This window comes from Pezoporus occidentalis, unplaced genomic scaffold (genome assembly GCF_034315485.1).
Source record: "Pezoporus occidentalis ecotype Australia unplaced genomic scaffold, CSIRO_AGI_Poc_V1 ctg24, whole genome shotgun sequence".
Lineage (NCBI taxonomy): Eukaryota > Metazoa > Chordata > Aves > Psittaciformes > Psittacidae > Pezoporus > Pezoporus occidentalis.
Genome location: NW_026914285.1, coordinates 7,533,932 through 7,549,038, shown reverse-complemented (window position 1 = coordinate 7,549,038; position 15,107 = coordinate 7,533,932). Strand labels below are relative to the sequence as shown.

At 39.4% G+C, this 15,107-nt stretch overlaps 1 protein-coding gene across 3 annotated transcripts; it reads right to left on the bottom strand.

The window, feature by feature from the left end:
- Positions 1 to 1,504: 1,504 nt before the first annotated feature.
- Positions 1,505 to 14,852, bottom strand: IFNAR2 (interferon alpha and beta receptor subunit 2). 3 transcript variants are annotated; one of them, XM_062622224.1, is made up of 10 exons: positions 14,797 to 14,852; positions 13,567 to 13,771; positions 11,491 to 11,587; positions 8,266 to 8,307; positions 7,849 to 7,978; positions 7,493 to 7,656; positions 4,967 to 5,139; positions 4,038 to 4,200; positions 3,419 to 3,537; positions 1,505 to 2,218 (listed from the first exon to the last, which is right to left on the bottom strand). In XM_062622224.1, exons 3-10 carry the CDS (start codon positions 11,531 to 11,533, stop codon positions 1,541 to 1,543), a joined length of 1,512 nt encoding a protein of 503 aa, XP_062478208.1. In that variant the 5' UTR covers positions 11,534 to 11,587; positions 13,567 to 13,771; positions 14,797 to 14,852; the 3' UTR covers positions 1,505 to 1,540. The 3 variants fall into 3 exon arrangements, with proteins under 3 accessions (XP_062478208.1, XP_062478209.1, XP_062478207.1); XM_062622225.1 differs by lacking the exon at positions 13,567 to 13,771 and having other exon boundaries at positions 14,797 to 14,815; XM_062622223.1 differs by lacking the exon at positions 14,797 to 14,852 and having other exon boundaries at positions 13,567 to 14,495.
- Between the last annotated feature and the right edge of the window lie 255 nt (positions 14,853 to 15,107).

Sequence of the window (15,107 nt, the reverse complement as noted above, 5' to 3'; positions counted from 1 at the left end):
ATAGATAGATAGATAGATAGATAACACATAAACAGAGGCCAGACGATGAACAGCGTCAAACCTGACCTTGAGTGAAATTTCCTCTGCAGTCAGTACAAATGTTACCTGAGGAAAGGTTTGCCTTTTATCTTCAGGATCTGGCCCGCACCAGATGCCAACACTAGTACTTCTACCAGACCATTTAGCATCCCTGATCAAAATCAGCATAAACTTGGGGGAAGGAGGGAGCATTTTTATTAATCACAGAGAAAAACCAGTTGTTTCTCAACTGATTAATGTCACCGACTGAAAATGCCAATTCTTTGTGAGGGTTTAATAGACTTTTTTTCCAGCCCATCTGTCACCTCCTGTCGTTAAATGGGGCTGCACACAGCCCCCCAGCCTTCATTTACATGTGAACAATTTTCCTGGAACCAACCACCCTGGAGATATGCACACCAGCTGCACCCAGTGGCGCAGGGTGAGTGTGAGTGCAGGTTTCACCTACTAATGCTACAGATGTGTAAATCTGCAAATAATTAGCTACTCAAGATTCAAGATACCAGGTACTTACACTTACTTTGTTCTGAACTAAGCAGGTACAGCAGCAGCGTACATTCCAGCACCTCTGAAACTGGTCTCAGCTATCCTGACCAAATGAATATCTGACTGCTGTGGTTACTAAACTGGGGCAAGAAAACTAGTACCTAAACAGAGCAACACCAGGTGAGAAAAGCTGAGAATTTTTTTTTTCCAGCGGTGTGATACCTAGAAGTATAAGGAGTACATGCTCATAATCATGTAGCATGTAAGAGCCACAGTAAAAATTTTGACAGGGATACGAAAAAACTTTCATTTTATGAAGCACAAATGTTTAACAGTTACTACAGTGTACAGTTTGACATCATAAAAACATTTTAAAAGTGTAGTATTCAATAATTGCACATAATTATACTAAAAAATATATAAAACGGTATATTTAATGCCTTCATTCACAGTAAGAACTCTTCTGTAAGATTGAATATTCTTGTTTCTGTCCCCATTATTTCACTTGACCAGGTTTCTCTGCACAAATGTAGAACTCAGTTCTCTGACTCAAACACAGCAATCCATCCAGCAAAACAGGTTCCAGAGTAATCCAGCAATGGCGCTAAAGAAAAAAGAAAAAAAAAAAAAAAAAAAAGAAAAAAGTGGTCTGGTTGAGGAACCATCCACTCACAGGCCCTATACTGCAAACTAACTTTGCACTTGAGTTACAGGAAATACTTGCTTTGGAACAGCTAAAAGGTATAGTTCACTATCCAACTGCAAAATGAAGTAACTACTCTGCTGCATCTGAACACTCATTTTTGTTTCTCTGTGGCTCATCCAACCTGAACCATACCTGGTGAGATTAGAAAAATAGCTGTTAAATATGCATGTTGTGTATTTTCAATGTTCAGGCATATACTCACAGAATGTTAAAAAAAACAAACAGAAGATCTGTATGTTGAGTCCATAAATCAATGTTGTTGGGCAACATTGATTTGTATGTCATAAAACAATAGTGGTTTTTATTTGTTCATCTTCTTATGTATTCATTTTTTTGGTACATATCTGAATCTGATGAGTCACTTTCATCATCAGAAGAGTTTTGCCACTCGTGAGAGTTGTTATGACAGTGGGGTTTCTGCACACTTTCTGCATCATCCAGGAGTTTTGCTTCAACAGCGTGAGTACATTGCCAATCAGCTGCATCTTCTTGGGAAGAAAGAAGAGCTGCAGAACTATCCACATTCTCTTCAGAGGTTCCCAACAGCACAGTTTTTAAGTTAATGGTAAAACAAGCATTGTCCTTTGGCCTCGAAGAATAGTTACAATTTGCCTCAGAGAAAGGATTAAGTAACTCACAACTTGTGTTTTTGTCTTCTTCAATGTCCGACTCCTGCTCTTCAACATCTTCTGGGTCAGTGTTTGGATTTTCACTTGCCTGGCTGCTGCTGTCATCACACATGCTACTTGCAGAGTACTGCATGGATGCATCTGGTACGTCAGAGGAATGAGGTACTCTGTTTAAGATATCACGCCTTGTATAGTCATGATTACTTATGACATCACTGTCATCACTCTCGTCTTCATCACTGACACCACCACTGGAATTATTTGCCCTTTTTTTAGCCTCTTTGTAAATGATCTCTATAGAGGCTATTTTTTCAGATTCAAATGTCCAAGGCGGATAGGCTAACCTCCTGATGAATACCTAAAAGAACAAAATGAATTAAAAAAAAAAAAAAAATCAGTCAAATTTGCACATATGCAAAATATGAAAAAACCCTCAGTCACAAGGTTGTCAAACAAAGTATTCCCTCTGTGCCACATTTTTGGCTTTTTCTGCAGACTTCAGGGCTCAGCTTTACTCTGCACCTCCCTGGATTGTGAATTGCTGAAAGTTCAAAGCACTGGGGGGAAATGCCAACAATAATTAAAAAAATAACCTTAGACATTACTTGGCAAAGCCATGTTCAGCAATTTTACAGATGTGAAGGTAAGGACACAGCAAAGGACAGAAACACAAGGAGTTGATACCAATCTGCTTGTATGTGCACCTCCTTCCCCCAGTCCCCAGCTCAAGTATGTTTTCTTCCAGAGCCACACTGTTTCTTTTCCTTTGCTTTTTATTTTCATTCAACTCCACTATTTGGGTAGATCCCAACAGCCTGGTCCAGGAGTTAGTTTCTAAGGTGCTATGCCTAGCTCTAGGTTCCAGCAGCGGTAACTTGCATATGAATACCCTTTTTTTTTTTTCTGCTAAGTGTATCACTAATCAGGCATTCACTATCACCTGTGTGTATCAGAATACAGTAAAAAAACATTACTGAGATGGAAGAAAGAAGACAGGTGACCCAGAGAAATGATCCTGAACTTGCTAGTAACAATTCTGGAAGTAACAAGTAGGATACTTTTCTGGCAGGGACATATTTGCACATAACTGCATTCCAATCTACAGTATGAGACACCTGTGAAACTGAAAGGTTGGGGACTTGCAGAGTATATCTACTTTCAGTAGATTTTTCTAGTAGCATTTTTCCTTTGACTGAGAAGCTACTGGTGATGTTACTCAGTAGACTCAGGTTTCTGTACACATCTGTCCTGCACTGTGGTGACCAGAAACAGATATACTTCAGGTGTGGCCTGACAAATGCTGAGTAGGGTGGAATGATCTCTATCTGTTAGTAACTTGCCACAGAAGTAGCAAGAAATGGTTTTGCAAAAGCCTGAATATTTGTTCCATAGCCTACAGGCTGCTGAATCTTGTCTGTTCTATCTTTGACACATGTAAACTGCAAATTAAACCATATGTACTTATATAACTCATACCTAATGAACAGGACTAGAAATTTCAGAGGGTAAAACTTCCTCCTCCCAACCAGGAAGGTTAAAAATGAGAATTAATACATACCAAAGTATGTGGAAGTGATTTATTTTGAAGAATATAGCCTCCTGCATGCACACACTTCAAGGCACCAGCTAACATCAGTGAAAAACATACAGCACATGTGATAACAACTGCATAATAATCTGCAAGTGAAAAAAAAACAAAACCAATTAACATATGTAAATGAAGTTTCCAGTATCCATATTTCACATTCAGAACAGCTATTTAGAATCACAGAACCTCTGTGATCAGAGGTCATCTGGTCCAAAGTCAAAACAAAACCAAATCTCAGATTCAGGAATTAAAAAAGAAATTACGGCATCATTGATAACTGCAGATAAATGCAGTTAGTGAAGATTTGTATGGCTTGCAGGATTAAGAATAGATCTATAGCCCCAAAGTGGACGGGGGTTTATGTTTCACTTAAAAGTCCCCACAATGTTTATCACTCAAAAGGTACTTCCTCTCTTAGTACTTTTAGGATTAATTGACTTGTAATTGTTCCTATATTAAAAAACAAAAACAAAAAAAAAGCCACCCAAAAATAACAAAAGAAAAAAAACAAACCACCAAAAAACAAAATAGAAACCCACATGCACCTAGTTAAGTCACACAGTCCCTTCCTGCCCCATAGGACAGTTACCTTGGTGAGCTACAGAGCCTGCAGCTACGCATTTCCAGGTGGATGGGATGGAATGTTTGTTTAGAGATGCAGTGACCACAACAGACACACAGTAATTTCTATTTGGATACAATTCTTCAATGACAGTATTAAAAACATCTTCAGTGGTTTTCTCATGGGGCCTCTGCCATGAAAGACAATGTTTCAAAGTTAGCTATGTGCCTAAAAAAAGATCCCCAACAGCTGGTGAAACTGCAAAGACTGACACAGTAACTCAATGGTTTACCTAGCCAGCTGCTTCATCCCTAGCTGTCGCTGTTGTCAAGATGCCTACCTTACATCCGTTTGTAAGCATAGTATTATCAAAGGTAAGTTGCCTATTGTCCCTAACTGTTGGTCACTGTATGTTCCCTTGAAGTAGCCTCAGATAGATGCTACAGATTTGAAACTGCAAGTGACATTCTGATTCAGAAATCAGGAGAGAAAAAAAAAAAATAAAAAAAAAATCTGTGGTGGGAAAGCTGCGATCCTTTCTCTGTCTCCTGGCAGGATGAGTTAGATTAAATTCCCAACAGGTATCTGCCTTACCTACTGCTTACAACTTCCAGTACAGACACTCCATGCTCTACACCTGCTAGCGTGCCTACACCTGCTAGTAGTTTCTGCTAAAATGTCTTTCCCTTGTCTTCTCAGGGAATAAAACATAGAGCATTGGCTCAAGTGATTATTTCAAGTAAAGATACAGGACAATTAGTATTCCTCTTCTAGGCCCGCTACTATGCAGTAAAAGGAAACTGAGGTTATGATGGCCATTCTCTTTGTTTCCTTCTAAGTATCTTCTGTTCATATATTCACATATTTGCTTCTGTGAATCTGCTAACCAGTGCCATTTTATGTTTTCTATATTTCTCCTCTAATGCATAAAAAAAAAAACAAAAAAAAATCTTTACCTTATGCTCTCCATTAAGTGTTTTCAGTGTTATATCATAATCAAGCTCTTGATATATATCAATTAAAGACAGTAGCTTTCCATTTTCTCTGAAGTAAGAGGTTGGCAGCTTTATGGAGACATTTATGCAGTTTATACAGGAACTGATATTAACTTCTGGTGGTCCAAGGAATGCTATTGAAAAAAAAAAAAAAAAAAGAAAAAAAGAAGAGGGGGAAAAAATATACACTGTGTATTCAGTACCACTTCTATTTTGGTGACAGACATGTAGCTGACTAATCAGGTTCCAGAGCATTTCACTGCTATAAAACCACAAGGCCTTGCAACATTTAAGTTCCACAGTCAAAACGTCTTTTCCCACATGACTAGATTTGAAAAACAGAAAACAATGGAGAAGAGGGAAGAAGCAGAAAGGTGACAAAGGCTTTGCTTCAGCTCCAGAGATGTGAGCTTTTTATCTATTTGAGAACAAAGCTGAGGTTAATGTATAGGAAAAGCTGTTTATTTTCTTGCTCATCATCATCTTCTAGCCACTCTCTAGAAGAAATTTTTGTAGAAATTCAGTGGCGTGTAGTCCTGCACATATTCATGCTAGTTGCAAGAAAGGCTATAGGACTAAACAGCTGAGCTCCAAACACTAAAACTCTACTGAGAGTGGGACAGAGAACATAGTGAAACATAGTGACACTTCTGTGAAACTTCCACTGAGCGTTCAGATCCTCAAAACACGCCTGTGTTCCAAGAGCCGTGCATGCTGCTTGTCTCCTTTCCCCAACTACACATCCATCAATACTGGAGGAACTTCCATAGTGAATCAAGCCTAGGATCTGCACACAAGAAAGGAGCAGGAACGTCGGAAAATGGCAGGAGAACAAACTATGTCCATAAACCTCCATTTCTGTGTAGTTCACTGGGAGGGTGGGGGGAAACATCAAAATGTAGAGTTTGCATTTCACTTTGTCTTTTCCAGAGGCATGTGCGTTTTGATCAAGGTAGAGACTGGTTTGCCAATCTCTGCAAAATTCAAAAAAGCAACACGCATTTGCTAACTACTTCTGTTCCTGAAATAGTGTAGAAAGAAAAAACAAACAAACAAACAAAAAACAACCCAAAAGCCAAACTCCAGACAAGTTTAATACTCAGAACAAATGTGAGCTTTCATCTACTCCCAAACAGGAAAGTATGTCCTAGTCAAATGATTACACACTTATTCCTTTCTCATCTTTTGCTTTAAGTTACAAATTAACTTAAATCTGGTTACAGCCAGAAGTGTTTTTTATTATTGCTGGCTCTTTGTCACGAAGCTTTTCTGTCTTTGCTCAAATCCATCTGTCAATGGTAGTGAGATTCCAACATAGGTATTTTGAAGGTAGCCATCAACTACACCCAGTAAGAAAATATCTCAGAATATTGATTCTTTCCTATTCAGGCATTGTAAAAGAAGAAAATGCTACAGGGCTCATCTAAGTCCTGTGCCCTGGAAAACATGACTTTACTCAATTGCTTATGGTTTGAACTAGAGAACTACTAGCAAAGCATCCAACTTCAATTTACAAATTGCCAGTAATGGACAACCGGTCAAAGCACCTGATATTTTGTTCCAGTGGTCAATCCAATATATGCTTCTGTTCCTAGCTAAAATTAAATCTAGCTTCAGCTTCCTGTCAGAGCATGCTGTTATGCTTTGGTTTTGAGACTGAAGAAGCTTGCCACCATGTTAATTGCTGGTCAATGCACCTTCTGATCTTACACTTTCAAAAAACTAACTGCTGAAAGACTGAAGACATCCACCTTGGAGGAATGTTCTCAAATCCTTTTGTTATCCTTGTGGTTATTCTCTCCATCCCATCCAATTTTTCATCATTTCTGAGACTGTAAGTGGACACAGCAGTGGCTAGCTCTGTGTCGAATTTAGGGGTAATATGACCTACAATTTCTCCTCCATAGTCCTCCAATTGTTCCTCATTCACTCTGTTACTTAAAAACTGAATACTAAGCACAACTAAGGGTGAAACCACCTCTGGCATTAGAAGACGTCACAGCTAATAAATGTCTTCTTTCAGCAAGGAAAGGGAGAAGAGCACATTGATGAGCAAACAAGTAAATCTCTTCCCCTACACCTAGTGCAGGCACAGTATTTCTTTAACACTTTAACACTGACTACTTGAAGACACACAAAAAAAATGTTTTGTGGGTTATGTATCTTAAGCGTTTAGAGTTTTTTGCTTGTCAATGCGTCATATGATCCTATATCCTCTATATTTACACATACATTTTATTTGAAAATCAGAGCCTTGTCATTTACCAGAACTACTACTGTAGCCACTTATTTTAGAAAGCTATCTATATATTCCAGGTCTTGTAACTCATATGTGCTAGATTAGATACAAATCCATCTTCTCTTACATAAAACAATAAGCTACTGACCCAGTTAGTTTGCTGTATTTTAGTGTAAAGCTAGCAGAATATCATTTACACATGAGCTATGAATAAAAACTACTAAAATGAGCAAATGCAAAGAACTTACTGTCAGTAATTGGCACAAAATGAAGTACAGAAGAATTGAATTCTTGATTTCCTACAAAGCTCTGAACCAATGCAGAATACTGAGTGTTCACCTGTTTAAAATCATCTGTCAGATTACAGGAGAGTTGCATAATATTTGAACATTGTTTAGCAGTCTTCCAGTTCCTGTAAATTAAGACAAGTTAAAAGAAGACCAAAACAATCTATCTGGGGTTTCTCGTATAAAAAAGTAAGGGGCAGGGGGAGGGGAGGAAGCATTTCAGAGTGGAAAAACAGACAAATAAACCCCCCTCTAGTCTTAATATTTTGAGTTGATAAACATAAAAATTAAAAATTGTGCCATAAAATATGACTTGCCTGCGGTCAGTGTACAGCACACGATAGTATGTTGGCATAGTTGGATCACTTTTTGCCTGCCAGGACAAAATGTGCTGAAAATTGTAAGATTCCATTTGTAGCTTTTGAGGTAGCTCTCCCAGAAATCTTTCTAGAAAGGGGAAAAAAAACACCCAGAAACAATCAGTATGTTTGGTATATTGTTTGCCACATGAATGGCAAACAAATGTGAGATTGCAACAATTCTAATAAATAAACCCAATTAGAGCAGCCCAATATTTGTCCCAAAATATAGAGTTCAGCACAACAGAAACAATAATGGAAAGGACTGTCCTCCTTTATTAAGTCCTTCCTTCAAAAAGCATGAAGTTTTAAGACGATGCAAGTTTTTTGAACTCTGTTAAGAAAATCATTTGAAAGACAATAAAAGCCTCTTACCAGGCAAGCTGTGACAAGCCGTAGATAGAATGTTGATTAACACTGGAAAATAAAACTATGTATTAATGCATTTGTACATATATCTGATTACTAGCCTACTATTGGCAGTATTAATTTCCAACAATTAGAGACAATACTCAGTTCCGTCAGTGGAACTGTTTCTTTCACATATTCTTGCTGCAACTTTCCCCTACCCTTCCCTCCTTAGAGTATGGGATGATCCCTTCCAACCTCTGTCATTAATTGAAGGCTCCCAGGAGCTAACTCTTTGATAACTACACTACTATACTGTGCTTCAGGCTTATGCTGATCCCTGACAGATGAGGTTCATGACTCAGTGTGAATAAATGTTCTTAGGATGTTCTTATCAAATATTGTCTTAAAAGATTCTGACTATATTTCAAGTAGCTCACCCTGCCTATTAAACACCGTTTTAAGTCGTAAAAAGAATCTTAAGGCTGGTCTGGGAAAAAATACTGTTACTGCTTGAAGAACATTGTTGAATCAACTTCACAGATGCCATTCTTTGCTAAATGTGGGGAGTTCTCAAAGCTGTAGTTTTAACAACTTTGATGTACCACCCACTGTCTCCAGACAGCTAACACTTGTTAACTCCGTATTTCAGTCTCTATTTTGTAACTCCCTCTCTATTTTGTGTCCTGCAATGCTACAGAAGTAACATTTCCCTGTGGTGTTTAACTCTACAGCATTCTATTCTCTGCCTGCAAAGGAACAGAAAGAACGCCACCAACAGATGCCACAGCACTTCTGCCACAGAACGTGGTTGAGGCCACATTCAGACTGTTAGTCAGGCCTTACTATCCAAGTAGACTCTTGAACCCAGCCTTCTTGCAGATCTTGACATTTTAGAGATCCCACATCTTCTTGTATAACCTCTGTACGAGACTGTTCACCCACATCCTCACTGTATACAGAGTTCTTTTCTTTGACCAACCCAGTCCTGCATCATTCATACATTTTCAGCACAGTGCTTCAAGACACTCTTGAAATAATTGTTCTGACCTTTCTATTTATTTTTTTTTTCCTCAGGATCCTTCATTTCCCTTCCGCTTTCTGACTGCAACAAAAATAAAATTCCTGTCCTCATTTTAAAGGCATTTTGTGATCTGTCCTTCTACTGATGTCAACTCCCATATTTAGTTGGCCAAAGAAGTTGGTTTAATTTCAAATATATATGCTTGTTCTCATGCTATAGAATAATTCCATGGAAATATCTGCAAAATAACTTATTTTCCTTAAAACTCTTCACTATGTACTCTCTTTCTCCTTGACACCTAAACCCTCTACCCAAAAATATGACAATACCCCAAACACCACCGGCCTGCTGTGTCTGATGAACTGTGCTGATTAATACTGCCTTAACATTTTCTTTTATTTTCCTAATCTCACTTAGAATGGTATTTTCTGTAGCATGACAAATGTCTTTGACTTTACATTTATACAGCAACTAACACAGCAGCACTCTGGTCCACAACTAAGGTTCTCAGGTGCTACACTGTGATGTGCATCCTAGTACCAGGATACAAATTCCTGGTCAAGTAGAGGGGATTCAGAATAGTAGCAGGTCAGTGGGAACTGTCCTGTCCCAGAGACACTGGGAGAATTTCCTAATGTATTAATGCAGTCATTTTACAATCCTTGTCTACTTTTACAGAGAGGGCTGCAAGAGGGAAAAAAATTCCTGCTCAGTTAATTAAAGAGATACCTGGACCAAACCTTTACGGCTGCAGGAAAGTGTCTTAAAAGATGACCTTTAATTAGCAGTGGGCATACACAGAAGCACACACAAATACGCTTGGGCACTAAGTTGGTGGAAGTCATTTAGGATGGATACTTAGCCAAGTATCTCTTATAAATCTGGCTCTTCAGTTATCTGTCTCGCAAACATTAAACAATGCTCCCAGCATCCTTTCTGAAATTAGATGCAAAGAGATTAAGCAGATCACTTGTGGAAATATAAATTTGCTGCATATGCAACTCACGAGAGAAAACTCATCTCTCAAGCTTCATTTTGCCATCCAAACCACAGACATCTTCTTTTTTTGCATGTCTTCCTTCAGTACTTGTTCTACATTATTACTGAGTAATAAACATCCCCTTAGAGAAGTGCAGTTAAAAGTAGAACAACTAATTTCCTGTCATATAGCAACAGATCACCTATCTGGAAAAAACATCCTATAGGTATGAATAACAAAGCAATACTTTAACAGTTATTATTCTTTACCTGAACACAAGCTCAAATTTGTGATCATTTGTGTGAGGAATTCTAATGTGCTAACAGGCACACAGCCTTTACCACATGAAGACTAATCCCATTATAGAAACAGGTAGTTTCAGGGTGCAGGTTCTAGTAATGACACACTTCCTTGGAGCAAGCCTTTCAGATTAGGGAATGTAAACAGTCTGTTGTCACTCTCTCTAGCACCAGCCACCTCACACGTGTCAGCCATCTTGCCAATATATTGTGTGGCGACACAATGTTTTTTCCATTCAAGGATCCTCAGATTAGACAGGCAATTTTATGCCAATATTTGTAATTTTTAAATGTGTCTCTCCTCTCAAAATCAAATTCCATTCATCAAGAGTTCAACCTGCCTCAGAATTTTGATTCAACAAACATGCTTAGCTAATACAGTTGGAGAGTTGCAAAATTTTGTTGGTTATGCTCTTACGTAAGAGACACAAGAAAAAAAAACTTAGACCAGATAAGAGGGAAAATTAAGACTGGAGAGATAAAGACGGTTTGCAAATCAAATGTAGAACTTTTTTCCATCTTATCTTTTTTACAGAATTAAGTGTTCCTAGCAAAGCAGTTTCTCGCTATAACTACAGCTCCCAGCTAGCATGCTAGGAGCTAACCTAGCTAACAAGCTAGGTCTGTTGTGCCTGCTGATTCAGAAACTAAGGAATCCTGAAAAAGTTAGAATAAGAGATGAAAAACAACATATCCAACTAAGAGTTCATTGGACATTTATAGGCAGAATGCAGTATGCTGTGTCAAAGCATTTCTTTATTATGTCAAAAATCCATGTTTATGTATAGAATGAGTGTGTAGAATGTAATACACTAGATTCTTGATACTGTGAATTATTCCAGGGAAAGCTCTATAAGATGATGGTATCTTACTTCAGTAACTCAGGAGGAGTGTTAGTGAAAAATTAGCGTTATTACTCCTCTTACAATATAAAGATACAGGCAACTTACCAAGTTGATGAAAATGCATTGGTATATTCATCAGTGTTTCCATGGCAGTTAAGAAATATAACCTACTGATTGCAGAACAACCATTTTGCTCCTGTACCTGCAAACAGATGAAAACCAACCACATTCAGCAAATCACCTCAGTAAATTACTTGCAAGAAAAACAGGCCTATGTACAAAGAGTTACTTTAACCTCCTCAATGTCTAGGGAGAGGCAGAGGTTCTGAAACAGTTACGGCTATCAGTGAGTGAGGCCAGGATCCTCAGATCAGACAGGCAACTTTATGACAACAGCCCTTCCGTTTTTTTCTGTGGAAAGATCTCTTACAATTTTAAATGAACACAGAAAACACTGTATGGTACAATGAAAATAAGCACTACTTGGCTTTATTTCAAATATTACAAGAACTCATCATTGTAAAAATTGTTGGCAGAAAGAGGGGGGTTAGAAAAAAAAAACAATTATAAAATTAATTATGAAGTTTCTGCTACATTTTTCTAATACAGATGATCTATTAAAATATTTCCTCTCATTGATTTTGTATTTTTATTTTATTTATTATCCCCATAGTGTTAATATTTGCAGGATCTGGTTTCGGATTATAGGCAAAGTATTAAGGAACAACTGTGAAGTTACAGATGTCTGGGCAAGGGTATAACTATTTCCAAAGAATCTTCTCCTCAGGATTAATACAAAAAATGTTTTTTACACTTAAAATTATTTTTCAAATACAACTTAAATTATTTTTTGTGGAACATAACATTTCAGAGAAAATAATTTAAATTGTCTTTAAAAAATATTATTTTCTCTGGAAAATAACAACCAAACAAACCACAGCTTAAAATTTAAAATCATGGCAAAGCATACTATGGTCAAACTTAACACAGTATGTTAAAATCTGATTGGAGATGTCAACCTTCCTCTATTCAAAGTTTTAGCATGACTATAGGAAGCCACTAGTTAAATGTTGAAAACCTGTATCTGTGCAACTGATAATCATCATTTCACAGACAAAGAGAATGTTCTTTTCAATTCGATTTGGTTCATTTATTAATTCATTCAAGCACAAGGAATATTTAGGAGATATAAAATACCAGTCGTCCTCTTTTCAATCAAAATGAAAAACTATCGATAAGTAGAATTTACTAATCACAAAATCTTAAAGTTTATCACTAATATCAGCAAACTAGAAAGCAATTAAGTCACATACCTACCAAGTCCATTTAGTCTTGGCACTAGTGAATGTGACAGAAGAAAAAAAAAATCATTTGACTTTCTCATTCGGATCAAGTGTACAGGTTATACAGTGTGTGTGTACATATGTATGTATATATATATGAAAAAATATCTTTTTACTTCAACAAGGTTACCAGCTTTGTTCGGAAGTCACATAGAAACATAGTGCCAAACAATACTACTTTCACAGTCACTTTAGAGAACAGTTACAGCCCTGGGATCTGAAGTTTTAGGCTGTTCAGAATTTTCTCTTGAGGTGAAAATTTTGAGGATCCCAAATTTACTTCACAAAATATATCCTTTGTCTTAATCCTCGCAATTAATCACAAACCATATTGAAACCACTCCATATATGGTATTATGCAATAGATATATTTGCATATCTTTGATCCTTGCTGTACATGCTGTCGTGAATAACAACTATCCCACTCTTGGAATCTAAAGTGACTCTTGTATGGCTCTGTATGCTGAACACCACACATATCTTAAATGATGCATGTTCAAAGTCAGGTTATGCATTTAGCACCATAGAATATATGTGTGTGTATATATATATACACACACATATATTAACTTTATATGTATACATATATATATGTATACATATATATATATGTATATATGAAGTGAAAAAAATGAAGGTTATCTCTGACTTTGCACAGTTGTTTCAATGTGGATGTCATCCGCAGATCTATCAATGTCAGGTAAATTCCAGAGGAAATTCCAGGGGGAAACCATTTCTGTCAGAACTCTGATTAGGTTTTGTTACTCTTCCTCTTCAGGGCCCCAGCAGTCCTTGGAGAGAAGTCACAGAAATACCCGTGAGTTTAGCCCTCGCCCACCTCATCAGCCTGAGCTCACAGTAACTCCCCTCAGAGCTGCTTGAAGCCTTCAGCACTATCAAAACTCAACTTCACCGAGTCCTGAACTGGAGTTCAGGCTGGGTTGTTTTGTATTTGCCTCCAACTAGACAAAGCAGGTTTTGAAAGCCACTGACTTGTATTTCAGAAAAGCTCCACATCAGTAAAGCAGAAAACACACCTTTTTCTTCAAAATAATCAGATGGCGTGTTCATTTATATAAATTACTTATTGGAACGTTGAGTGAGAATGAGAGAGACAGAAACCACAGAAGACGTTTCAGGCAGAGAAGTCAGCAGAGAATTGTCCTAAATCTACACACAGGTAATACAATGTACAAACTAACTTTACTACTGAAACCATGTGAACTATGGAATCGCTCTGTGGGTTGTAGTATTATGCCCATGCTCTATTCTTGGCTTTGCTGGGGGACTTTGGATAAGTTGCTTCTAAGGATATTGAAAGAATTTAACCTTAATAATCCAAGTCCGTTACCCACAAGTCCATCTTGCATACACTGCCAGCAGTGCTCCTGGTGAGCCAGGCATGCCCCTGGAAGGGCCAGCGTGGGTCATACAGCATTAAAACAGAGGGATAGACAAACTCCTCGGCTGTGGTGTGCCGCTCCAGCACGGCGGGGAGGACACAGTGAAACAGCATTGATGCCAAAAAACCTCGTCAGACTCTACCGCTGCTCATTTTTTTCTGACAAATTTGTGTTCCTGGGCTACACGATTACCTACAATGCAACCCACAGGATATCACTAGGTTCTGTTTTGCAGCCAGTGACATCGCCGAAGGAACAATCCCCAGAACCCGCCGTTTTTAAGTGCGATTCCGCTGGTATTACACCAAGCCGTGCTGCGGGGTTACCGGTTTCAGGCAACAGCGGCCTCCTCTACGCCCCCACCGAAACGCTAACACAAACCAGCGGCCTTTCCAGGAAACCCCTGCAGCTGGGGACGCCGAGCCCGGCGCACACACACCTCCCCTGGCTGAGAGAGAGCGCGGAGCACACCGCGGAGCTCCGCCGGGCGCGGCCGGCCTGGGCCCTGAGGGGGGTCGGGGTCCGTCCAGGCCCTCGCTCCGGTCGCTCTAACGGAACGTCTCCAACAGCCGCGACACAGACGAGCACCCCCGCACCACGGACAGCGAGCCGTTAGGAGAGATGAGCGGCGGGACACAGGACACCCCGCCACCTCCCAGCCGTACCTCGCAGCAGGCGGCATCCCGGCAGCTCCGCGCCGCGCCGGCTGTCCTGTCCGGTCCTGTCCTGTCAGGCCGAGGGACGCACCGCCTGGGAAATGGCGGCGGGGAAGCTGCGGCGGGCGGCTAACCGCGCCCCGCAGCGGTCCCGAGGCAGGGGTAGGACAACTCGCGGTGGGGTCGGTGTTGGGCCGCTAACAGCGCCGCTGGGGGCCGGCTTCAGGGCGCCGCCTCTTCCGGAGCGGGGTGTGCCCCAGGCCGCGCCGCGCCGCCGGCAGGAGGTTCCCCTGGCGAAGCGCAGCTGCCCGCCCCGGCGG

Coding starts and splice junctions, on each gene's coding strand:
- IFNAR2 (XM_062622224.1), bottom strand. CDS start 11,533: ATGGAAACACTGATGAATATACCAATGCATTTTCATCAACTTG. Junction 3,538..4,037: donor AGGCTCTGTAGCTCACCAAG/GTAACTGTCCTA, acceptor TTTCACTTGCAG/ATTATTATGCAGTTGTTATC. Junction 2,219..3,418: donor AATCACTTCCACATACTTTG/GTATGTATTAAT, acceptor TTGTTCTTTTAG/GTATTCATCAGGAGGTTAGC.